This window comes from Anolis sagrei, chromosome 4 (genome assembly GCF_037176765.1).
Source record: "Anolis sagrei isolate rAnoSag1 chromosome 4, rAnoSag1.mat, whole genome shotgun sequence".
In the NCBI taxonomy this organism is placed as follows: domain Eukaryota; kingdom Metazoa; phylum Chordata; class Lepidosauria; order Squamata; family Dactyloidae; genus Anolis; species Anolis sagrei.
In genome coordinates, this window is record NC_090024.1 from 108,608,682 (window position 1) to 108,635,107 (window position 26,426).

At 42.4% G+C, this 26,426-nt stretch overlaps 1 protein-coding gene across 1 annotated transcript in view; it reads left to right on the top strand.

Annotated features, from left to right (window-relative positions):
- Positions 1–218: 218 nt before the first annotated feature.
- Positions 219–26,426, top strand: part of ADAMTS16 (ADAM metallopeptidase with thrombospondin type 1 motif 16) — a 124,493-nt gene continuing 98,285 nt past the window's right edge. The window contains exons 1-3 of the mRNA XM_060772699.2: positions 219–504; positions 4,555–4,654; positions 17,730–18,055. Of these exons, the coding sequence (XP_060628682.2) occupies positions 457–504; positions 4,555–4,654; positions 17,730–18,055 (474 nt within the window). The 5' untranslated portion in view covers positions 219–456. The remainder of the gene's footprint in view (positions 505–4,554; positions 4,655–17,729; positions 18,056–26,426) is intronic.

Here is a 26,426-nt window from a genome sequence, read left to right on the forward strand (position 1 = left end):
GGAGGCATTGTCCAGCCAAGGGAAGCACCCTCCTTGGGGCTGAGTCCCTCCTTCCCTTTGTGGTCTTGTGACCCTCCGCTGGCCCTGGGGCTCCTGGGGACAAAGAGCCCGGCGAGGGGATCGAGAGAGGGGTCCCACCCACCTTTCCTGGGGCGGAGGGGGCGGCTGCAGGTGCGGGGCGGGGCAGAGCTGTCAATCAAGGGGAGCCCGCTGCCTGCCCTCCCTCCCTGCAAACGCAAGCCTCCGCAGAAGCTCCGGAGAGGCTCCCTGGCATGGAGGGGGACACCTGGCTCTGCCTTCCCAGCGCTCTCCTGGCCCCCCGGCGAGGCTGCCTTTAGCCGCTGGGCGTCCGTCCTTCTCGCCGCAGCCGAGCCAGGGGGAGCCGCTCGATCCCTGCCATGGCTGGGCTTTAGGCTTTCTCTCCCAACGCCAACGCCGCTGCTGCTTTGCGGGAGGATGCCTCCCAAGGGCTTCGCCGGGCTCTGGCTGCTGTTTCTGCTCAAGGTAAGCTCAGGAGACCTCCGTCGACTTCCAGCCCACCTTGAGTACCACTTTTCCACTCTAGGAAGTCCTAGGCACCATGTGGGCATTGGTAATAGCTTCAGAGTCCCTGTGAAGCCCTAGGAACCAGGTGGGATGTAGAAATAGCCATACAGCTGGAGTGTTGTGTGCTTTCCAGGCTGTAATTCTATCTAGCAGTATTTTCTCCTGACGTTTTGCCTGCATCTGTGCCTTACAGCTTCAGAGGACTCTTCTTAAGGCTTTCCCAAATTGCAAAGCATAGAATGTCATGGGAGTGCATGTTTTCAAAGTATGGCAGTTAGTTGGTGTGTTGCTGTGAGTTTTTTGGGGCTGTATGGCCATGTTCCAGTAGCATTCTCCCCTAATGTTTCACCTGCATGTTCTGGTAGCATTCTCTCCTGGTGTTTCACCTGCATGTTCCAGTAGCATTCTCCCCTGATGTTTCACCTGTATTTTCCAGTAGCATTCTCTCCTGATGTTTCACCTGCATGTTCCAGTAGCATTCTCGCCTGATCCTGGATGAGAGGGCGGACCTCTCCTTAAAGCATTTTTGAAATTAGTGTGTGTTGCTGTGAGTTTTCAGCGCATTATAGCCATGTTCCAGTAGCATTCTCTCCTGACGTTTCGCCTGCATCTGTGCCTGGCAGCTTCAGAGGAGCCTTGAATAGTTGCCAGCCACAGAGTTAAGAGGCTGCAGAGATCAAGAAGACTCCAAATTGCAAAGCACAGGATGTCGTGGAAGTTCATGTTTTCAAAATATAGCAGTTAGTTGGTATGTTGCTGTGAGTTTTTTGGGCTGTATTGCCAGCCACAGAATTCAAGGGCTGCAGAGATCAAGACATCATTTTCAAAATTAGTTTGTGTGTGTTGCTGTGAGTTTTTCAGATTGTATGGCCATGTTCCGGTAGCATTCTCTCCTGATGTTTCACCTGCATGTCCCAGTAGCATTCTCTCCTGATGTTTCACCTGTATGTTCCAGTAGTATTCTCTCCTGATGTTTCACCTGCATGTTCCGGTAGCAATCTCGCCTGTCGTTTCACTGGCAGCTTCAGAGGATCCTTAGATACTTGCCAGCCACAGAGTTCAAGGGCTGCAGAGATCAAAAAAACTCATATTAAAGCATTTTCGAAATTAGTTAGTGTGTGTTGCTGTGAGTTTTTCAGATTGTATGGCCATGTTCCGGTAGCATTCTCTCCTGATGTTTCACCTTCATGTTCCGGTAGCATTCTCGCCTGATGTTTCACCTGCATGTTCCGATAGCATTCTCACCTGTCGTTTCGCTGGCAGCTTCAGAGGATCCTTAGATAGTTGCCAGCCACAGAGTTCAAGGGCTGCAGACATCAAGAAATCATTTTCGAAATTAGTTCGTGTGTGTTGCTGTGAGTTTTTCAGATTGTATGGCCATGTTCCGGTAGCATTCTCTCCTGATGTTTCACCTGCATGTTCTAGTAACATTCTCTCCTGATGTTTCACCTGCATGTTCCAGTAGCATTTTCTCCTGATGTTTCACCTGCATGTTCTGGTAGCATTCTCTCCTGATGTTTCGCTGGCTGCTTCAGAGGATCCTTAGGTAGTTGCCAGCCACAGAGTTCAAGGGCTGCAGAGATCAACAAAACTCATATTAAGGCATTTTTGAAATTAGTGCATGTTGCTGTGAGTTTTCCGTGCTGTATGGTCATGTTCCGGTAGCATTCTCTCCTGATGTTTTGCCTGCATCTGTGCCTGGCAGCTTCAGAGGATCCTTAAATAGTTGCCAGTCACAGAGTTCAAAGGCTGCAGAGATCAAGAAGACTCCAAACTGCAAAGCACACAATGTTATGGAAGCTCATGTTTTCAAAGTATAGCAGTTAGTTGGTGTGTTGCTGTGAGTTTTCTGGGCTGTATGGCCATGTTCTGGTAGCATTCTCTCCTGATGTTTCACCTGCATCTGTGGCTGGGAACTTCAAAGGATCCTTAGATAATTTCTAGCCACAGAGTTCAAACACTGCTGATATCAAGAGTTTTTTGGGCTGTATGGCCATGTCCCAGTAGCATTCTCTCCTGTCATTTCACCTACGTGTTCCAGGAGCATTCTCCCCTGACGTTTCGCCTGCATCTGTGCCTGGCAGTTTCAGAGGATCCTTAAATAGTTGCCAGCCACAGAATTCAAAGGCTGCAGAGATCAAGAAGACTCCAAATTGCAAAGCACAGAATGTCATGGAAACATTCTCTTCTGATGTTTCATCTGCATGTTCCGGTAGCATTCTCTCCTGATGTTTTACCTCTTTGTACCAATAGCATTCTTTCCTGATGTTTCACCTGTATGTTCCAGTAGCATTCTCTCCTGATGTTTCATTTGCATGTTCCTGTAGCATTCTCGCCTGTTGTTTCCCTGGCAGCTTCAGAGGATCCTTAGTTGCTAGTCACAGAGTTCAAATGCTACCGATTTCAGGAGAACTATTCTTAAGGCTTTTCCAAATTGCAAAGTACACAATGTCACGAAAGTGCATGTTTTCAAAGTATGGCAGTTAGTTAATGTGTTGCTGTTAATTTGTCAGGCTGTATGGCCATGTTTCAGTAGCATTCTCTCCTGACATTTCACCTGCATCCATACCTGGCAGCTTCAGAGGATCCTTAGAATATAAATAAAGTGTATTATTATTATTATTATTATTATTATTATTATTTATTACCAGCCACAGAGTTCAAATGCTGCAGAAATCATGCAAACTTTTATTGAGGCTTTTCCAAATTGCAAAGCACAGAATGTCATGGAAGCTCATGTTTTCAAAGTATGGTAGTTAGTTAGTGGGTTGCTGTGAGTTTTTTGGGCTGTATGGCCATGTTCCAGAAGCATTCTTTCCTGACATTTCCTCTGCATCTGTGGCTAACATCTTCAGAGGTCTGTTGGAAATGAGGCCAGTGGAGTGTGTGTGTGTTTGTATGTGTATATATGTATATATGTGTGTGTGTGTGTGAGTGTGTGTGTATATATATATATATATATATATATATATATATATATGAGATTTTTTGTGTGTCAGGAGTGACTTGAGAAACTGCAAGTTGCTTCTGGTGTGAGAGAATTGGCCATCTGCAAGGATGTTTCCCAGGGGATGCCTGGATGTTTTGATGTTTCTCATCCTTGTGGGAGGCTTCTCTCATGTCCCCATATGGGGAGCTGAAGCTGATAGAGGGAGCTCATCTGCGCTCTCCCCAGATTCGAACCTGCGACTTGTCCTGGGAGTGCATGTTTTCAAAGTATGGCAGTTAGTTAGTGTGTTGCTGTGACTTTTTTGGGCTGTATGGCCATGTTCCAGTAGCATTCTCTCCTGATGTTTCACCTTCATGTTCCGGTAGCATTCTCTCCTGATGTTTCACCTGTATGTTCCGGTAGCATTCTCTCCTGATGTTTCACCTGCATGTTCAGTCATGCTGGCGCAAGGGTTTAACCCATTGCATCACCGGGGACTCCTATATCTGAAATGTCCAGAGTGTTTTCAAACTGCCTCAAACTATCCAGTGTATAAAATATTACCTGCCTCTCCCTCTTCATTCTCCAGTTGTCTGCATTGGTTGTCTTTATCTCATGTTTTGTTGTTACAGATAGCATTTCCTTAGTCCAGCCTTGTTTACATGAAGTGCATATTTACTATTTCTGTTCCTGGTTTATAAATGTCATTTCTTAATTGGTTCTATCATAAAAACATGGAAAAAGCTTATTCAACTTCAAAAACATTGTTGTTGTGTGACATCCTGCAGCACATACTGTATGAATCTTTCATTGAGCCTCAACCAATTCAACATAGTTGGTGGCAGCCAAAAAATTAAGTTTCTGGAGTATAACAACTACTTTCAAAGTAAAAACCACACAATTTAACGGGAAATAATACTTTCAAACTGGGAACAGAAAGGGCTTTTTTAAAAAAAAATCTTGTTAAATAGTGTTATAGTTCCAAAACTCCACTAGTATTCTTTCCTCAGCTCTTCTCTCTTTTGTTCTCCATTTTTCATTGTATTTCTTACATCCAAGTACGTATTGTTTGCCTCTAGGCTGCACCTGTGGCATGTGTGGGTCAAGCAGGAGGTGCGACCCCAAAGCACCTCCTTCCCTCTCTGCACTCGGAATTGCTGGACTTGACAGACAACAGCGGTAAGGCAACAGAACTCTGTTTTAAGATTTTCCACAGCTTCTGATTTGTATGGACATTTTGATAGTTTCAATAATGATATAACAGGGATAGTACGATTATTGATATTTAACTAAAACAATGTTTTGACTGTATTGTCGAAGGCTTTCATGGCCGGAATCACTGGGTTATTGTAGGTTTTTTTGGGCTATATGGCTATGGTCTAGAAGCATTCTCTCCTGACGTTTTGCCTGCATCGAGATGCAGGTGAAACGTCAGAAGAGAATGCCTCTAGACCATGGCCATATAGCCCAAAAAAACCTACAACAACCCACTGTTTTGACTTCTTTTATCATTCATCTTATATGTACTTTAATGTATCGCTGATATACCTAGTACAACATAAATACCCGGTACAAGTTTAGCCATATGTTAGTTCCATTTTAGGGGCTCCCTGGTGGCGCAGCAGGTTAAACCGCTGACCTGCTGAACTTGCTGTCCAAAAGGTTGGCATTTCAAATCCGGAGACCAAGGTGAGCTCCCGCTGTTAGCCCCAGCTTCTGCCAACCTAACAGTATGAAAATGTGTGGGTAGTGCCGCACCTCAGAGTAGATTCACCTTGCTGAAAAACGCCAAACTGCACACAGCCAGAAGTCTTTATAGCAGTGTTTCTCAACCTGGGGGTTGGGACCCCTGAGGGGGTCACAAAGGGGTGTCAGAGAGGTCACCAAAGACCATCAGAAAACACAGTATATTCTGATGGTCATGGGGATTCCATGTGGGAAGTTTGAGCCAATTCTATCGTTGGTGGAGTTCAGAATGCTCTTTGATTGTAATGAACTATAAATCCCAGCAACTACAACTCCCAAAAGTTAAGGTCTATTTTCCCCAGGCTCCACCAGTGTTCACATTTGTACATATTAAGTATTTGTGCCAAGTTTGGTCCAGATCCACCATTGCATGAGGCCACATGAGTGCTCTCTGGATATAAGTGAACTACAACTCTGAAACTCAAGTCCAATGCCCACCAAACCCTTCCAGTGTGTTCTGTTGGTCATGGAAGTCCTGTATGCCATGTTTGGTTGAATTCCATCACTGGTGGAGTTCAGAATGCTCTTTGATTGTAGGTGAACTATAAATCCCAGCAACTACAACTCCCAAATGTCAAGGTCTATTTCCCTTAAACTCCATCTGTGTTCATATTTGGGCATATGGAATATTCGTGCCAAGTTTTGTCCAGATCCATCATTGTTTGAGTCCACAGTGCTCTCTGGATGTAGGTGAACTATAATTCCCAAACTCAAGGTCAATGTCCACCAAACCTTTCCAGTTTTTTTCTGTTGGTCATGGGAGCCCTGTATGCTAAGTTTGGCCCAATTCCATCACTGGTGGAGTTCAGAATGCTCTTTGATTGTAGGTAAACTATAAATCCCAGCAACAACAATTCCCAAATGACAAAATCAATTTTTTTTGAGTGGAGGACATAAATTGGACTGTTAGGTGTCTTGTGTCCTAATTTGGTGTCAATTCCCCCAGTGGTTTTTGAGTTCTGATGGTAGCACGAACTAATATTACATTTTTATTTATATAGATTGATCCTAACGCAAGCTTCCTTGCCAGTAGGCTCCATTCCGCTGCAGTTAGTGAGAGTTGAATGTGTCCAAATATAAATATACTCTCTAGGAAATGAGCCCCATTGAACACAGTCATGGTTGCTTCTTTGAATATGCAGTTAAATATTATGAACAAAAGGTCTATTATAATTTGGGTTGCTGTGAGTTTTCCAGGCTGTATGGCCATGTTCCAGAAGCACTCTCTCCTGACGTTTCACCCACATCTATGGCAGGCATTCTCAAAGGTAGTGAGGTCTGTTGGAAACTAGGCAAGTGAGGTTTATATACCTGTGGAATGTCCAGGGTGGGAGACAGAACTCTCGTCTATTTGAGGCAAGTGTGAATGTTGCAATTGACCACCTTGATTAGCATTGAATGGCTTTCCAGCTTCAAAGCCTGGCTGCTTCCTGCCTGGGAGAATCCTTTGTTGGGAGGTGTTAGCTGGCCCTGATTTGATTTCCCCTGTTGTTGTTTTTTTAGTGTTGTTATTTATTTACTGTCCTGATTTCGGAGTTTTTAAATACAGGTAGCCAGATTTTGTTCATTTTCATGGTTTCCTCGTTTCTGTTGACATTGTCGTCATGCTTGTGGATTTCAATGGCTTCTCTGTTTAGACTGGTTATTAGTGGTCCAGCATCTGTGTTCTCAAATAATATGCTGTGCCCAAGTTGGTTTATCATGTGCAGTGCTTTTGTTGACTTATCTGGTTGGATTAGTCTGCAGTGCCTTTCACGTTCCTTGGCTTGTGTTTGGATGCTGTGAAACTTTAAGTGCTAATCAAGGTGGTCAATTGCAACATTCACACTTGCCTCAAGCAGACAAGAGTTCTTTCTCCCACCCACAGATATATAAACCTAACTTGCCTAGTTTCTAACAGACCTCACTGTTGTGCATAGCATGTTTCAGTCAGGTCCAGTGCAGAAGACACAATAACAAGAGGAAAAAGAACAGGAAAAAAACTTTACTCTTATCAGCAGAGTTAAAACATAAACTTGCAATGTTGCAAACAGTGCAACAAACGTACATAGTCTTTGTAAGCAATACACAATAAGGCTTTTTCATCTTCATCCAAATGAGAGAGCAGTAGAAATGGTTGAGCAAAATGCCTGAGCAAAGACTCCTCGGAGCAAAAGCTGAACTGTATTCTAAAACACATACAGTTATACCCCACCAGGTGTGGTCCAAACTTACTAGTTGACCTACATTAGCAGCTGCACATAACAATCAACAGTATAAGGTTTTCTTTAACACACAAACATACTTGATCCTGTTATGACTTACTGTAACACTCACAACCTCTGAGGATTTTTTGTTGTGTCAAAAGCGACTTGAGAAACTGCAAGTCGCTTCTGGAGTGAGAGAACTGACTGTCTGCAAGGATGTTGCCCAGGGGACGCCTGGATATTTGATGTTTTTATCATCCTTGTGGGAGGCTTCTCTCATGTCCCCGTATGAGGAGCTAGAGCTGATAGAGGGAGCTCATCCGCCTCTCCCCGGATTCGAACCTGCGACCTGTCGGTCTTCAGTCCTGCCGGCACAGGGGTTTAGCCCACTGCACCACCGGAGGCTCCTCTGAGGATGCCTGCCACAGATGTGGGCAAAACATCAGGAGAGCATGCTTCTGGAACATGACCATACAGCCTGGAAAACTCAAAGCAACCTAGTGATTCCAGTCATGAAAGCCTTCAGCGACACTATTATACTTTGGGTTGCTGTGAATTTTCTGGGCTGTATGGCCATGTTCCAGAAGCATTCTCTCCCGACGTTTCACCCACATCTATGGCAGGCATCCCCAGAGGTTGTGAGATCCATTGGAAACTAAGCAACCAGGTTGTGAGGTCCATTGGAAACCAGAGAAGTGGGGGTCCATATATCTGTGGAACCATTGTCTGCCTGAGGCAAGCGTGAATGGACCCCACTTGCCTGGTTTCCAACGGACCTCACAACGGATTGCTGTAGGTTTTTTTGACCATCCTCAGAGGTTGTGAGGTATGCCTGCCATAGATGCAGGTGAAACATCAGGAGAGAATGCTTCTAGAACATGGCCATATAGCCCGTAAAACCTACAACAACCCAGTGATTCCAGCCCTGGAAGCCTTTGACAATACATTGGACTTCACAACCTCTGGGGATGCCTGGCATAGATGTGACTGAAACGTCAGGAGAGAATGCTTCTGGAACATGGCCATACAGCTCAAAAAACTCACAGCAACCCTGTGATTCTGGCCATGAAAACCTTCAACAACATTATTATATCTTCTTTGTATAGTCAACTAAGCACATTTTACTGGGAAGTAATTCCCACTGGCTCGTGAGACTAATTCCACATGAAGATGCTTATGATTGGGCTGTAAAAATGGTGCTGCTCTTTCTAAAGGTCAGGATGTTTTTATTAATAAGAAGGTCAACCTCTTTAATTTATCCTGTTAATATTTTGAATAGTGGTGATTACTATATGTGCGTGATATGTTGTTTTTGATCCCTCTTAATGGATTTCCCCGTGCACTTAATGCATCAGCTATTTCAGTGCGGCTTTCTTAAATTAAACTGATATATTTGTGACTGGCTTTCTTCCAGTCTGGAGTTGCTGCCTTGCAACTTAAAACCTAACAGTAATAACTTAATGGATGAGGAAATAACACCCCCACACATTCAAGCTAATGAATAACTCTTGCCTTCAGTGAGATCTTGCTTTGGGGTGGTAGGAGCCCAGTGAAGATTTGAGCCAGTCAGTGACTTGCTCTGCTTTCATGTTTGAAATGTGTTAGTATAACTGCAAATTGAAACTGAGGTTTATTGACTATCCACAGACGCACACACTTACAAAAAGTGTACGAAAATCTACACTTTCCCCCTATAATCCTGACAAGTTCAGCTTTTTATTAGCCACGTAAAACATCCAGATGCAGAGTACCCTCTTGGAAGAATTCCATCCCAGTCTAATATTCAAAAGTATTATTGTAACAGCCTTGGTTTTGAGCTATTGCTTGGTATCCATAGGTGACTAAAAATTTCAGCCAAACTTGTGATAAGGCTGCCAAACCGGTGTGGAATACTTAGCTCTTCCTCTGGCATCTTGCTGTATTTCTATGATGTGGTAACTGGCAATAACCATGTCGGTAGGGTGGTAATCCATCCCTTGCATAGATTGAAATATGAAGGAGCTATCCAAGGTACTGAACCATAGTAGAATCAGCTTGTTTGACACTCCAGTTAAAACCCAGAATGGATTCGCCACACTACTGACATGGGAGCCACAATCTACCATTGAGTGTAGACAGAGGTGGCCCTAAGTAATTTTCAACGGTAAGCAAACAGTATTTTGGCGGCGCCTCCCCCCTCCCCCCAACCAATCACTGATTTATATTTTCTGTTCGTCGTGGGAGTTCTGTGTGCCATATTTGGTTCAATTCCATCATTGTTGGAGTTCAGAAAGCTCTTTGATTGTAGGTGAACTATACATCCCAGTAACTACAACTCACATATGCCAAGGTGTATCCCCCCCCCCCCAAGCGCCTGAAGAGCGCCCCTGGGCAAAATCAACTATACTGCGAATGCTTACTTTGCGTAATGGGTTGAGCCGCCCCTGGGTGTAGAATAATGAATACTTTGCTCCCTATCTGCAGTCAAATAGATAGTTTGCGGCGGCAAAAAAAAAGCCAATGGGATTTTGGCCTGCATCAGTAGGAGTATAGTGTCTAGGAAAGTAACGCTACCCCTCTATTCTGCCTTCATTAGACCACACCTGGAATATTGTGTCCAAGTCTGGGCACCACAATTGAAGAGAGATATTGACAAGCTGGAATGTGTCCAGAGGAGGACAACTAAAATGATCAAGGGTCTGGAGAACAAGCCCTATGAGGAGCGTCTTAAAGAGCTGGGCATGTTTAGCCTGAAGAAGAGAAGGCGGAGAGTAGACATGATAGCCATGTACAGGGTGAGGCAGCATAACTTCCTTTTTTAAAATGCGCACCATTCAGTCAGTTGAAGACGTAGCGGAGTGCTAGTGGTCTCGTTCAAGAGGCGGGAGTATAAAGTTTTATCCTGACACAGTTCAGTCGCCATCATGCGTTGGAACAGTGAGGAATGTGCTTTTGCCATTGAGGCCTACTTTTCGAGCGGATTTGGAGTGGTTGGCCCGCTCTCCAGATTTGGCCCCTTGTGATTTTTTTCTATGAGTTTTTTTGAAATCCCGTGTTTATGTGAACCGTCTCCTGACACAGTTCAGTCACCATCATGCATTGGAGCAGTGAAGAGTGTGCTTTTGCCATTGCGGCCTACTTTTCAAGCGGATTTGGAGTGGCCCCTTGTGATATTTTTCTATGGGTTTTTTTTAAATCCCATGTTTATGTGAACCGTCCAAGGACCCTGCAAGATTTGAAGACCAACATCCAGGAAGAAATTGCCAACATAATGCCTGCTATGCTGGCAAGAGTCATGACAAAAGCCAGAAATCGATTTACTCAGTGTATGGAGAATGGGGGATATCACCTACTTAATTTGATCTTCAAAACTATGTAAAACAAAACTGTAGGTATGCGCCTACATTATAAAAAACATAAAAATTTCTGCTTCATACATTGGGTTTTACTAAGTTTTGAAAAAAGGAAGTTATGCTGCCTCACCCTGTATAAGTGAGAGAAAGTCATAGGAAGACTTTCTCTCACATAGGAAGTATGTGAGAGAAAGTCATAGGAAGGAGGGAGCAAATTTGTTTTCTGCTGCCCTGGAAACTAGGACGCGGAACAATGGCTTCAGACTACAAGAAAGAAGATTCCATCTGAACATTAGGAACAACTTCCTGTGTGAGCTGTTCAGCAGTGGAACTCCCTGCCCTGGAGTGTGGTAGAGGCTTTTTCTTTGGAAGCTTTTAAACAGAGGCTGGATGGCCATCTGTTGGGAATGCAATTTTCCTGCTTCTTGGCAGGTGGTTGGACTGGATGGCCCATGAGGTCTCTTCCAACTCTATGGTTCTATTATTCTAGTTGCAGTAAAACTGGAATATTCATTCAACTCTTCTAGCAGTTCATAACAAATCTACTCTGGGCAACAAGGTACTAAAACAGCTGTTGTTGGACAGTAATGATATTCCTTGTCTCCTTCAGTAGTTATTTTTCTGAGTTGTTGTAGGTTTTTCGGGCTGTATGGCCATGTTCTAGAAGCATTCTCTCCTGATGTTTCGCTGCATCTATGGCAGGCATCCTCAGAGGATGTGAGGTTATTTTTTCTGCACTAGATGCTCAGTAAGCATCCCTCCCTCATGTCTAGAAATCTGTCTGATTGGTGATAAAGGAACTGAATGAACTCATAGAATCATAGAATCAGAGTTGGAAGAGACCTCATGGGCCATCCAGTCCAACCCCCTGCCAAGAAGCAGGAATATTGCATTCAAATCACCCCTGACAGATGGCCATCCAGCCTCTGTTTAAAAGCTTCAAAGAAGGAGCCTCCACCACACTCCGGGGCAGAGAGTTCCACTGCTGAACGGCTCTCACAGTCAGGAAGTTCTGAACTGTGCCTTTTCCCCCAGCCCACTAATCTTAAGTGATGTTCAGTTTAGAGAGTGATGCTGTTTTCAATCCAGCAGCTCTTTTTATCACTAAAACAACAGCTTTTACAAACTTGAAAAATCCTTACAGGATAGTGATTTTGAGATAGGGGCTTATTCACAAGGCTTTATTCAATTGCAGAAAAACCAAGAACACTAGAGGGTGCTAAACTAAATCATGACTATCCCAATGCATTCAGGATTTGACATTTTTATTAACTTCATTTAGGATGCTGGTAGATAGATTGATTGCAATATCTTTGCTGAAACTGTTGTTCAGTGTGGGTTGGAATGAGCAATATGAGATATGTTTAATGAAGAGCCATATTATGCATTTAATTCTCCTCTCCCCTCTCCTTTCTAACATCAAATATGACTTCCCTAGACCCCAACATGACCCCATTACTCAATTCCCAACGCACTAGAATAAACTGTGTGTTGTAGTTATCTGTGGCTAATATTTTGAACAAATGTTAGCTAAAAAATTACTTAGAAGGCACACCTGCTTTTTCATTAAAAATAAAGTCACAATGTATTAATGTGAAAAATGTTGTGGTCCATACAGTTTGAGTGTAATAAAGCTCTGTATAGCATTATCTCTTCTGGGGATCAGCAAGAATGAAACCCAGTTATTTTTGACATCTGAATCAAAGAGATATCCCTTCCTATTTCATGTGCAGATGCTGACCAAAAAGGTAGTTGGATCTTACTTTGATACAAAAAATAAAGTGTGAGTGTAGGCAGTTGAACTCCCACCATGCAATAAAGAGACCAGACACAAGGAAATGGATCTAAAGGGCCATTTTCTGACCTATTTATTGAAAGAACTCATAATAACCTGTAAAGGGAAAATCTGTAGACACATACAATGCAATTCATGGATGAATGGCCACCTAGTGAGCTTTGTCCCTGGGCCAGGTATCACTCCCTCTGACCAACTCCAAGGACATACGTGCACCATTGATCCCAAAGGCCAACCAAAATTCTTTGGCTGCACTTTTCGGCCGATCATAGTTGGAAGGCCATCCTGAGGGTGCTCTTTCCCAAACCGCAGGGGTTTTTTTTAAAGAGAGAGAACTCCCAATCCAGCTCCCATTTTATGAAACTTATAGGGACTTTTGGGGGCTACTACCTGATCTTTTTGAATCCGTGTTGTCTAGGATTGAGACACAGGTCTTCTGCAATAAAAGTGAGTTCCTTGCTATGGACCTATAGGCTATTGCTTTTAGCACTGCATAGAACAGAGGGGGTCCCTGCTTGCACAGAACTGTGGAAGTCTGTAATGGAGCTCTGGGATTGAAATGAACATTTTCTGATTTCACACCCATCCACACAAAGTTTCAAAAGTGAACTTCTGATTGGCTTTCCTGAAGGCTGTTAAAAAGTTATCATTTCTATCAAGCCAGTGAAATTGTTTCTGTCATCACCTCACTGCTGTGACTGATCTGATAAAATTATAGATGTGGGAAATGTGCAGAAATCAAGAGTTGACAATTACCTTTTGGTTATAATAAAATCTGAGGTTAAAGTAGCATAACTGGAGTTGGATGACCATTTCTTATCATGTTCTGACCCCTGTTAAAAGTGGGAGGAAGTATGAAAATACTTCAAATAGCAAGCTGGAGTAACATTTAGTCATGTGATTTCTCACCACCCATAGAAGTGTCAGGAATGTCTTATACTGGTTGAATATTTCATTGACAAGAGAACTACTTAGCCTTTTCTCATTTTGCTATTTGTCTGCTTAAAGTCATTCTGACATAAGGTCTTAGGGACCTTCCACACAGCCATATAACCCATAATATCAAGGCAGACAACCTCTGAGGATGCTTGCCATAGATGCAGGCAAAACGTCAGGAGAGAATGCCTCTAGAACATGGCCATATAGCCCAAAAAAACCTACAACAACCCAGTGATTCCAGCCATGAAAGCCTTCGACAATAAATCCACACACTCTTTGAAAACAAAATATTTGTATGCAAAGGAATTGTTCACAACATACTCCTTAAATCTGAAAGATCATTGAAAATTGCAAAGACGTTTACAGTATTTCACCAAATCTAAGATGCCATTGAATGTAAAGTGCACTCCATTTTTGAAGATTCAATATTGAGGAAAATGTTTTTATTTTTTCTTTTAGAATGTCCTCTGCATGCTCAATACCGTGTTTTTGCTTCAATACGGCTTTGTAGTTCAAAGTGGGATGAGGAGGGAGTTTGAAAAAAACCCAAAATCATCATGTCTTCATAAGACTATTTTACTAAGCCCATGGGCCCATTGGAGAGGCAACGGAAGCAGGAAGGTGTAGACAAAAACTTTAGTGAATAGTATCTGAAGAAGTTGGGAACTGAAGTTGGTACTTTCTGTTTTAAGAATGAGTTGTACCGCTTACCTAGGTACCCAATACGATACATTAGCATGGTGCAAAACTGTCACCCTCCAAATATGTTAACATAGCCAGCACAGCCAATGATAAAGAATTGTGAAAGATGCAGTTCAAAAACATATTGTAAATGAGTGCTGCCCACCCTTGCTTTAAATGAAAGCAACATGGAAGCATCACATCATATGGATCTTTGTCTCTAGAGCCCCATCTACACTGCCATATAAAAACTAGATTATCTACTTTGAACTGGATTATATGGCAATGTTCTCATATAATGCAGTCCAAATTAGATAATGTGGATTATCTGCTTTGAGGAAAAAGCTCAAGACATGGTTTTGGGACCAGGTATTTGGGCAGCAGGCCTAACAGCAGTTGCAATGTTATATTTGAATTGATAATGCACAGGCTTTGGATTGGGTCTCTAATTGAACTTGAATGCAGTTATATTGTTATTGTAATAATAATGTTTTAAATTGCTATTTTATAATTTAATGTTGAATTGGTGTTATATCGTTACGGCGTACATGTTGGCATCAAATTGCTGCCGATTGTAAGCCGCCCTGAGTTCCTCTTCAAGGGTTGAGAAGGACGGGGTACAAATGTTTGAAATAAATAAATCAATGGCAGCGTAGATCCAGTCTAAGATCCATCTTAATAGGTTATTATTTGTGTTGTAGACCTTCTTGGCAGTACATGTAAATTGAGCCTCTTTGTGTGGGTCAGATTTAGTCACATTTGCAGGCAAATGCTGTGGTAAACTACAGAAGTGTTCAGAATTACTCAACTTCCCTTTTCCAACATCAGCTTCTCTACACTGGAAAATATTTTGAAAGAGTTATGTAAACTACAGTAAATTTCACTGATAGAGGTGGGAATACAATTTAACTTATGGTACAATCCTGTCCATGTCTACTGAATTCAGTGAAACTTATTGTAATATAAGTTTGTGTTGTTCTTGTCTTGGTCCTGAATTAGTTCAGGGGGCTTTGCTTTTGTCTTCCTCTAAAGCTGAAAGGGTGTGACTAGCCCAGGCTGTACAGGGATTCAAATCTTGGTCTTCCAGTATCCTAGTCCAACACCTAGACCACTACACCAAACTGGCTCTCATAAATATATACCGTATTTTCCAGCACATAAGATAACTGGGTGTATAAGACAACCCCCAACGTTTCCAGTTAAAATATAGAGTTTGGGATATACTTGCTGTATAAGACTACCCCTCTTCCAATGCACGCCAAATAAAAAATTAAAAGGCATCAGATTTGATTTCATTATGAAAATTTTCCTATTACTGTACCTCCTTCTCTGCCTCTCAGATCTCGCACATGCGCACCTGCACTGCTTCACTGCAGTCTTCAGGAGTGAGATCTGAGAGGCAGAGGAGGAGGTACGGTAATAGGATACAAGGGCAGGCCAGACAGGTGAAAGAGGTGTGTTTTTCTGGGCTCAGAGCCACTCTATCTCTTTTTTCCATATCCCAGGCTCACCAGATGCCTGCAGCTTGCTCCACCCTTCACTTACACCTTCCCGGTGAGGTGCCCCTTCACCTCACCATCGGGACTGCATTAAGTCCACAAATCCTGATGAATGGATTTTCTTCTACCATACTTGTACAGCGTCACCCTTAATGCTTTCATACAGTTGCTGGATATGGCAGAGACGTGGCCAGTGCCATTTTTGAGCTCCCCCACAATATGCAGCAACCACAGATTCGCTAATCCAGATTGGAAGTTTCAGCACTCACTCTATGACTCTCGGCATATAAGACTACTCCTGTGTATAAGACAACCCCTGACTTTTGAGAAGATTTTCTTGGGTTAAAAAGTAGTCTTATACACTCAAAAATATGGTATATAAAAATCAAAATCTCCATTTTTGAAAAGAATGTTCCTTTCTTGACCCATGGCAGTAGCTGACAGCATCAGATTCATTCCTGGTTGTTTAAAACAGTGACTTAATGAAGATGCTGTGAGTCAGCGGATCCATTCCTCAGATCTTCCCTCAGCTACAGACTTACTCAGCTGGCTTAGATCAGTCACTATATCTCACGATGAGCCTACTATATCAGCTATGTGATCATAGTAGTTATTTAGATTCAGGGCATTACTGAATGGGGGCACATGAGGTTTTAGCTTCAATTCTTTTTCCCAGGACATTGGATGTCTACCTAAATAAAATTGTCATATATTAGTATATACTAGGCCTGTCGGTTTTAGTTCGTTAATTCGTTAATTCGTAATTAAATCGTTATTTTTACCATATCCGAAGCGATTTCAAAACACATTTTCAAACCCGGAAGGGTTTAAAAATATCGAAACAGCAGCCCCATTTTTTTTACGAGCTTCAGCTCGTGTCGTTAATGGGATGGAGGCTGCTGTGCTGACTGAGTGCTGCTGCTGGTGCCTGGGAGCCAATCCGGCGCTCCCAAGCACCCCAGCAGTGCACCGTGGCAGAAGCCTGTGGAGGGAGAAACACTCTCTGCTCTCCTGCGGAAGAGCCGAAGGCGAGGGAGGTGGGGATCCAGGCGCACGCAGCGTGAGAGGGAGGGGGTAGAAAGGGAGGGGGAGGAGGAGGCACGCGCGGCGGTGGCACTGACGGGACCCAGGCTGCAGAAGCCAGAAGTTTCCTCCCCTCCCCTTCTTCTCTCTCTCTCTCTCTTACCCCCTTTTTCTTCCTGGCTGTCAGTCAGGAGGGAAACGGGCCAGGGAAGGAAGAGAAAGAGGCCGGTTGTGAGCGCGCGCGCGCCATCCAATCGGCTCTGGCTTCTGCGCCCTCCTCCTACTCCTCCTCCTCCTCCTAGCACTTCCTGCAACACAGCTGGGAGGAGGAGGAGGAGGAGGAGGAGGGCGCAGAAGCCGGAGCCAATTGGATGGCGCGCGCGCTCACAAGCGGCCTCCACGCGCCATCCGGCTCCGGCTTCTGCGCCCTCCTCCTCCTCCTCCTCCTCCTCCCAGCACTTCCTGCAACACAGCTGGGAGGAGGAGGAGGAGGGCGCAGAAGCCGGAGCCGATTGGATGGCGCGCGCGCGCGCTCACCCGAGGAGGAGGAGGAGGGCGCAGGAGCCGGAGCCGGATGGCGCGCGGAGGCCGCTTGTGTGAGTTTTCAGGGCTGTATGTATGACCATGTTCCAGAAGCATTCTCTCCTGACATTTTGCCCACATCTATGGCAGGCATCCTCAGAGGTCTGTTGGAAACTAGGCAAATTGAGTTAATGTTCGCGCATGCGCTAAAAACCTGCGGGCGCCATCTTAACGAATCGATTCGTTATTGGGCCTGAATAACGAAATTCGTTTATATTAACGAAATTTCGTAAATATCAAAACTTGTTTTTAGAAAGTTTCGTAAATATTTTAAATATCGAAACAAAAAAAAACCCCAATTACAAAACGATTTTAGAAACAAATTTTTTCTTGATCAAACAGGCCTAGTATATACAACTTTATGCAACTTATTCTGTTTATTTGGGCTTCAGATCTCTTAAATCCCTAGCAGTGCCTGTGGAGACACTTATATTGTTGTGTATTCTGATTACATGTCTTCACTGATTGCAGAATACGATATTGTGACAGCATATGAAGTAGACCAAAAAGGGGATTATGTAAGTCATGCTGTTGCACATCATGAAAGGAGAAAGAGGTCAACATCAGAAGGAAAGAAGGACTCACTGCACCTCCGTTTCCATGGGTTTGGCCATGACTTCCATCTTGACCTAAAGACTTCTGATTTCCTTGTGGCCCCTGGATTTACAATACAGACATTGGGCAAGGGAAGAACCAGCTCAATACATACATACCCAGAAGAAGACTTTTGCTTTTATCAAGGAGTCTTGCGATTGCACAAAAACTCATCAGTAGCACTTTCAACATGTGGAGGTTTGGTAAGTAGAGATTCAACCAGTACTAAAGCATTCTACATAAAGACACCCACACAATGTGACAGAGGAACGGGGGGGGGGGGGGGCAATGTGGTAGTAATTGTTAGAATAAAATTCAAGTTGGATGTAAAAGTTGTTGTTCAGATAGAATATCTATTGAAGGATATGTCTTATTCTAACTGGGATTAACTATAGGATGAAAGGCCTTTGTTAGAGGTTTTGTTAATACTTCAGAAATCTTACTGAGGACTTCCATCATCATAAATGGACTTATATCTGCCAGAATTAGAACTATACAACTCCATAATATTTGTATCCAGAAAGGGCTCGCAATTACATCACTATGTATGGGAACTGACAATGGAACCAATACAGCCACATTGGGAGCAAAGTACATCAATCCTGTTGTACATTGGAACACCAGCCAAGGAGTATCCATGTACATCAGTAGAGCTCAATGTGCATTGGGATATGTGCTGGTGTCCTGTTACACAGCTTTTCAATTCACTTACTTAGGATGAATCTATACTACCGAATAATGTATTGAACTGCATAATACGGTCAATGTAGACTCACTTAATGCAGTTTGAACTGCATTATATGGGTATACTGACCATATAATGCAGTTGAATCCGAATTATTTGGCTGTGTAGATTGAGCCTGGGTTTCTTAGTGCTCTGCTATGTATCTAAATATAATATACATAAAGTAATTGATGTGAACTGTGAAAGATGATTCTGATCAATGTGCCAAGCCTTACATTTCTACATAAGTCTGTGCTCCATGAAAAAGGCAGTCATGTGAAACATGAGAAGTTGGACATTTAAATGATTATATACATCAAACGTTTTAAACAGAGGGCCAGGTCACAGTCCCTCAAACTGTTGGAGGGCCGGATTATAATTTGAAAGAAACCTGAATTGCTATGCACACTGCACATATTTGGAGTGAAAAAAAAACTCTTAAAAACAATACAATAATGAAAATGAAGAACAATATTAACATATATATAAACTTATTAGTATTTCAATGGAAAGTGTGGACCTGCTTTTGAATGATGAGATAGGATTGTTGTTGTTGTGTGTTTTCAAGTCGTTTCAGACTTAAGTTGACCCTGAGTGAGGGCCGGGTAAATGACCTTGGAGGGCCATATCCGGCCCTCGGGCCTTAGTTTAAGGACCCCTGATATACATCATGCAGTGGCTGAGATATGTCTATGTTCATGGTTCAACTTTTTTTTAAAGGCCCTTGTGCCAGTATCTGGCACTCCACAGCTTCACCTGGCTTGCAATGCTTCTTGAAATGCCCATAAGGCATTAACTTTAAAGAAAATTAAAAGGAATCTTTTCACTTTAAAAGGATGACATCTGTTCTGCAAGCACCAGCATTTCAGAAGTAGCTTTCCTGGTCAGCTCCCTTCCAGACATAATATTGTATCATTGGCCTTTCAAGAAATATACTAGTTTCAAAGGCTGAAATGTGTAGAGATTTTTTTGCTGTATCCCCGCTAGGAAGGGGTAGGGATAAAATGAGAACATAAGAATTCTGGATACAAAGAATTTACAAAGTCTCGCTCTCTGCAAAGCTAGCAATTTGAGGTCAGTTGAATTTAGGCAGGTATGATTTTTATTCAGGCCCTTAGTTATCCCTCTGCTCTCATGTTCATAACAATATGATTTTATTGATGAGACGCTGAGGACTTGTGCTTGATAGTTTTTATTGTTTTATTGCTTTTATGTGGTTTATATTACATGTAATGTTTTTAACTGTATTTTATGTTGTTGGGAGCATTGACTGCCGACTGTAAACCACCTTGAGTCACCTCCGGGTTGAGAGGGGCAGTATACAAATATAGTAAACTAAATATAGTAAAGTAAATATATTCCCCTGCCACGCGTTGCTGTGACTCAGTCTGTGTATATGTGTTTTGTGTGTGTATATATGTTTATATGTGTGTATATATTTGTGTATATGTGTGTTTGCGTATATATGTGTGTTTGAGTATATGTGTGTGTGTGTGTGTTTGTGCATGCATTGTAATGTTTTTTTATGTTTTGGCTTTTAAAGTATCTTCCGCTATTTTTTCAGTGTTGTTATGAGTGATGGTCACTCGTTGGCCTGATAGGTGTCTTGTGTCTAAATTTGGTGTCAATTCGTCCAGTGGTTTTTGAGTTATGTTAATCCCACAAACGAACATTACATTTTTATTTTTATAGAAGCCTAGAAATTCCAAATGTCAAGGTTTATTTCCCCAAAATTCCATCTGTTTTCATATTTGGGTATATGGAATATTCGTGCCAAATTTGGTCTAGATCCCTCATTGTTTGAGTCTACAGTGCTCTCTGGATGTGGGTGAACTACAACTCCCAAACTCAAGGTCAGACACCCTTCTAGTGTTTTCTGTTGGTCAGGGAAGCCCTGTGTGCCACGTTTGGTTCAAATCCATAATTGGTGGAGTTCAGAATGGTCCTTGATTGTAGGTTAACTATACATCCCAGCAACTACAACTCCCAAATGACAAAATCAATTTTTTTGAGTGAAGGACATACATTGGCTTGGTAGGTGTATGCTGTCCAAATTTGGTGTTAATTGGCCCACTGGCTTTTGAGTTCTGTTAATCCCACAAACGAACATTACACTTCTATTTATATAGATAAATAAAATAAATAATAAATCTACCTCCCAATTAATTCTAAATATATCTACCACCCACAAATTTCACTGAGGGCTCCCCTCCACTCTCTTTATAGTGACATTCCTTCTGGTTATAAATTCTCAAAAGATGAAACCTGATTGAAAGAATTCTACTAACTTTATCCTCTAGTCTTGATCTAGAAACCCAAAAAAAACAGGAAATAGTTTCTGGTTCCATATTATTGCCTCTGTGTTCATGTAGTTTGCATACTATGATATAATCTGAAAAGTATTTTTCACTGCATAGGCCAATATTATGGCCTAAGTGTAATGTTTGTTAATATTGAAAGTTTAGTGAAAATGGCAGAGTAATAATTCACTGAATTAGTAAATTATTATTATTATTATTATTATTATTATTATTATTATTATTATTATTATTATTATTATTGCTGTAGAATAACATGATGCTTACTAATTAGAGTGCCAGGAATTATATATTTTATTTGATCAACATCTTGTTCCCACCAAAATGTGAGAGGTATTCATATCTGAATATTAAAACCCTGCTAAAATGCTGGACTTCAATCAGAAACAAAATATCTAGATGAATGTGTTTTCCAAGTTTTATGGCTAAAAACCCAGCTAAATAAAAGAGCCAAGTCAAAATTAGCTGGGAATACAAAACCAAGATCCTGCAAAGGTACAAGAGCTCCGTAGACTTTCTGAAGGGTGGCAGAACTAAGGTTACGACACCGCCACCCCAGTACCAACCTCTATGTATTCAGGATCCTATTCACACAGCAGCTCTCCCTCTACTCATGTTGCTGTACTTTGCAAAATGGAAGATACATAGCAGTGGTGAACTCTTGTGTCAATGAGGCAGTGACTAAAACTCTGGAATTGTCTGAACTTGAAAGGCACTTTCCAAGGCATTGAGATTACTGAAATAGAGTCAATGCTTTCCATTGCTCCTTTAAATGAAGTTCAACAGTGACAAATGCAAGATACTCCACTTAGGCAGAAAAAATGAAATGCAAAGACACAGAATGGGGGATGCCAGGCTCGAGAGCAGTACGTGTGAAAAAGATCTTGGAGTCCTCATAGACAACAAGTTAAACATGAGCGAACAATGTGATGCAGCGGCAAAAAAAGCCAATGGGATTTTGTCCTGAATCGGTAGTATATTGTCTAGATCTAGGAATGTCATGCTACCCCTCTATTCTGCCTTGGTTAGACCACAACTGGAATATTGTGTCCAATTCTGGGCACCACAGTTGAAGAGAGATATTGACAAGCTGGAATATGTCCAGAGGCGGGTGACTAAAATAATCAAAGGTCTGGAGAACAAGCCCTATGAGGAGCAGGCATGTTTAGCCTGAAGAAGAGAAGGCTGAGAGGAGACATGATAGCCATGTATAAATATGTGAGAGGAAGTCATAGGGAGGAGGCAGCGAACTTGTTTTCTACTGTCCTGGAGACTAAAACGCGGAACAGTGGCTTCAAACTATAAGAAAAGAGATTCCACCTGAACATGAGGAAGAACTTCCTGACTGTGGGAGCTGTTCAGCAATTGAACTCTCTGCCCAGGAGTTGGTAGAGGCTCCTTATTTGGAAGCTTTTAAATAGAGGCTGGATGGCCATCTGTCGGGAATGCAATTTTCCTGCATCTTGGCAGGGAGTTGGACTGGATGGCCCACGAGGTCTCTTCCAACTCTATGATTCTATGAAAATGAAGACTAAAATCTGAAATGGATTCAATGGCCTGCTGGGATTTGTGTCACCAACCACCACCAGTACACAGCTTACATACATTTTTCTATTCACACACAGGATTTTGAATTATGAAAGCCAGCAGAAAAACCAGAGAACAAAACTCTGATCCCCCTCACCCTGCCTGCATCTACTCTGTGTCTCTTTATATGTTTAATGTCCATCTACACCATTTTTCAGTATTAGCCCTTGTCTGTCTGTCTGTCTGTCTTTCCTTCCTTCCTTCCTTCCTTCCTTCCTTCCTTCCTTCTTTCTTTCTTTCTTTCTTTCTTTCTTTCTTTCTGCTTCCAGACCAATACTATAATGGCCTGAGATTCATAAATGCTTATCTTAAAATGGAAATCTCATCCCTTGGTGACTGGCTTCATCTGGTCACCACGAAGTGAGAAATTGTCACAGACTTTAATCCCTTTTGAAATTCTCTTTCATGTCAGATCTTGTTTCTTCCCAAACCTGGAACTTTAGTAGAGGACAAATCTCATATGTGACTCTTTGCTGGGTTTCACTGAAAATGCTAGTTAATTCTGAATGCCTCCCTGCTTTCTCTCTACCTGTCCACTCTGTCTTTTGTGGAAGGTTTAAGACTGTCCAGCTATTAGAGCTTGCAAAACTGTGCTTTTAAAGATTATAGCTCCAGAAGCCCCATGGCTTCTGGAGAGATTTGGGGAGCCATGGTCCAAAAAGTGACTTTTCCCTGATTTCTAAATAAATGCATCCCAAACTTATGAATGCCTACCAAAGACCTTAGAGAACTAGCATTAAAGCAGAATATTAGGAGCACTGATATGATTCAGTGGATGGCATTTCCTTTCACATGTGATTGCTCATTCTCACAAGTGAATTCTAGTTCCATGTAGCTATGATCCTACCCAAAAGAGTAATGAAATAATATACTTTTCAGAACTGGCATTGCAACCATCTGATGCATTTTGGGGCATAGTCGTGGAAAAGCCCATAGTCGTGGAAAAGCCCATGCAGAGAGCCAAAATATCTCTGCATGAAGGAAGTTTGTTAGCACATTAGTTGAAAGGGACTCTTTTTTGGAATGTTCATGTTATAGTACCCCAGATAGATTTAATACAAAGCATTTTAAATTCAGAGATGCAGAAGTATGACCAAGCCGCAAGTGAACACTTTTTTTGTTGTGTCAGGAGTGACTTGAGAAACTGCAAGTCGCTTCTGATGTGAGAGAATTGGCCGTCTGCAAGGACGTTGCCCAGGGGACGCCTGGATGTTTTGATGTTTTATCATCCTTGTGGGAGACTTCTCTCATGTTCCCGCATGAGGAGCTGGAGCTGATAAAGGGAGCTCATCTGCACTCTCCCCAGATTCGAACCTGTGACCTGTCAGTCTTCAGTCCTGCCAGCACAGGGGTTTAGCCCACTGCACCACCGGGGGCGCAGTGAACAAGTGTACAGCATATTAAATCATTAGAGATCTGCTGCTGGTGTCCAAGTCTACCTCTCTACACTCCTGACTTAGTGGTGGTTGGAAGCCTTCATACCATTGGGATGGTGAATTCATGCAGAGAGTTATCCTGAACCTTAATGGAGCTGCCCAGTTGCTGATCCCAGCCCTCAAATAGGTTTGGTACCTTGGATAGCTCCTTTAATGTTTCTGTTGTCTCCAAGAGTCTCTCAAAATTGTGTACATTTGTGCATTTATCTTCAGGTTCACATGGCATATATTAAGAAGGATACAGCAGTAGCAAGGAAGTTTCAACTCCATATTAGAGTACTCTTTTCTCATAATAGAGTTCACTGGGATGTCTAGAACCCATCATTTGCAGAAATAGATTAAGAAAAGCATAACCTTTTGTTTGGGGATGCTGTGCTGTTCCATCTCTGCACACTCTATGATGGGAAAGAAAACTGCCAGATTGCTGAATAATTACAATTATTTATTTTTTTTGTCGTGTCAGGAGCATCCTGTTGTGAGAGAATTGGCCGTCTGCAAGGACGTTGCCCAGGGGACGCCCAGATGATTTTGATGTTTTATCATCCTTGTGGGAGGCTTCTCTCATGTCCCCGCATGAGGAGCTGGAGCTGATAGAGGGAGCTCATCCGCCTCTCCCTGGATTCAAACCTGTGACCTGTCAGTCTTCAGTCCTGCCAGCACAGGGCTTTAACCCACTGCGCCACCAATAATAAATAATAATAAACTTCATTTATAACCCACCACCATCTCTCCAAAGGGGACTTGGGATGGCTAACATGAAGCCAAGCCCAAAATAATACAACATGATTAAACACAAAATAACAAGAAAATACATCATAACAAAATATATAAATATATAAAATAACAAATAAAATAAACAATATAAAATAGCATAATATAATTGAACATAGAGGGCAGGCCAGATGTATGAGGTAAAATCTTAAAAGGTTAAAACCCTGGGTGAGATAGGGATAAAAAGTGCATTTATAAGAGAGGACCCCGAAAGGGAGAAGCAATGGGATTTGGCCTTTATTAGGGACAGGGGGAGGTGCTTTAGGTGGAAACAAACCAACTCTAGGTGGAAACAAACCAATGGGTTCAGAAGTCACTCTCTGAAGGCACACCAGAAGAGCCAAGTTTTTAGATCTTTCTTGAAAGCAGCCAGGGTGGGGTAGCAAGTTCCAAAAGCGAGGGGCCACAGTGGAGAAGGCCCTTTCCGTCGTTCCCACAAATCGAGCCTGTGATAGAGGAAGGGGTGAAAGCAGGGCCTTTCCAGAGGATTGAAGAGATCGTGCAGGTTTGTGGTAAGAGATGTGGTCACAAAGGTAGGTGGGTCCCAAACAATTCAGGGCTTTATTGGTGATGACCTGCACCTTGAATTGGGACCGGAAGATGAACGGCAGCCAATGGAGCTCCTTAAACAGGGGGATTGACCACTCTTCTGCTGGTCCCCATCCTCTCCCTCTCCGCTCCTCCTCCTTCTTTGTCTTGGTGTTTGCTGTCAAAGTGTCAAAGACAATACTATAGCATCTCAAGCTATAAAATACTCTTTTTTTCTTTTTTGGACTTATATGTACATGTGTGTGTGTATGAACCTTCAAGGCAGCTCTTGACTTATGGTGATGTCATGAACTGTATCTTAATTTGGTTACATTTTGCCATGATTAACATGTGCGTTCAAGCATATGTGGAATGTTTGGTGCAACCATAGGGCACATGGATGGAGTCTAGGTCGCACAGCATCTTGGGAAATGGGTTCCTCACCTCCATACACATACCTTAAGACTGCACTAAACATTTCCACCCATGCTTGAATACGCATGCTAATCATGCCTGTGTTCATTCTGGAATTGATTTTTTCCTAACATGAAGGTGGGTTTCAGGCTTTCCCCCACTTTATCCATAAATCATTTTTTGGCTTGGATATGAAAACCTATGTTTTGAGATTATTCTGATTTTCCCCACACCACCACCTTTTGGGGAGTGTATAAGATGCCAGTCACAGCAGTGTGTTGAAATCCTTTGTGCTATGTTTTGTAAGTTGATATGGCAACACAATAACAAGCAGGAGGCTTTTTGTTAAGAGGTAGAGTTTGGATACCCTGAGAGTTACTACATGCTTGACCCAGAGGGCAAATGAGCACTTGGCCTTATATTAGGAAATATAAAATCATAATTTTATAGTGCTAGAAAATATCTATTAGCTCATCCAGTCTCTTTCTTTGCCAAGTGAGAATTGTTTCCTTTGGTACAGGTCTGGTTCATTTGAGAATTCCCAAATGAATAACTTAGAACAATTTCCCTAGTGCTTAATATTAAACAGATTGATGCCTCATACTTTTAGGAAGCCCTCTGATGCACACATAAAACTGATGGCTGGCAGCCTTTCCCAACCAGGTGCCCTCCAGCTGTGTTGCACTAATGATCCCACCCTCTGAAGCCCATATAACCATCAATGATGATTCCCTGTAGATCAGGGAAAGCTGTTGTAATGCTGACTATGATCCCAAATCATAATATTGTTATGCTC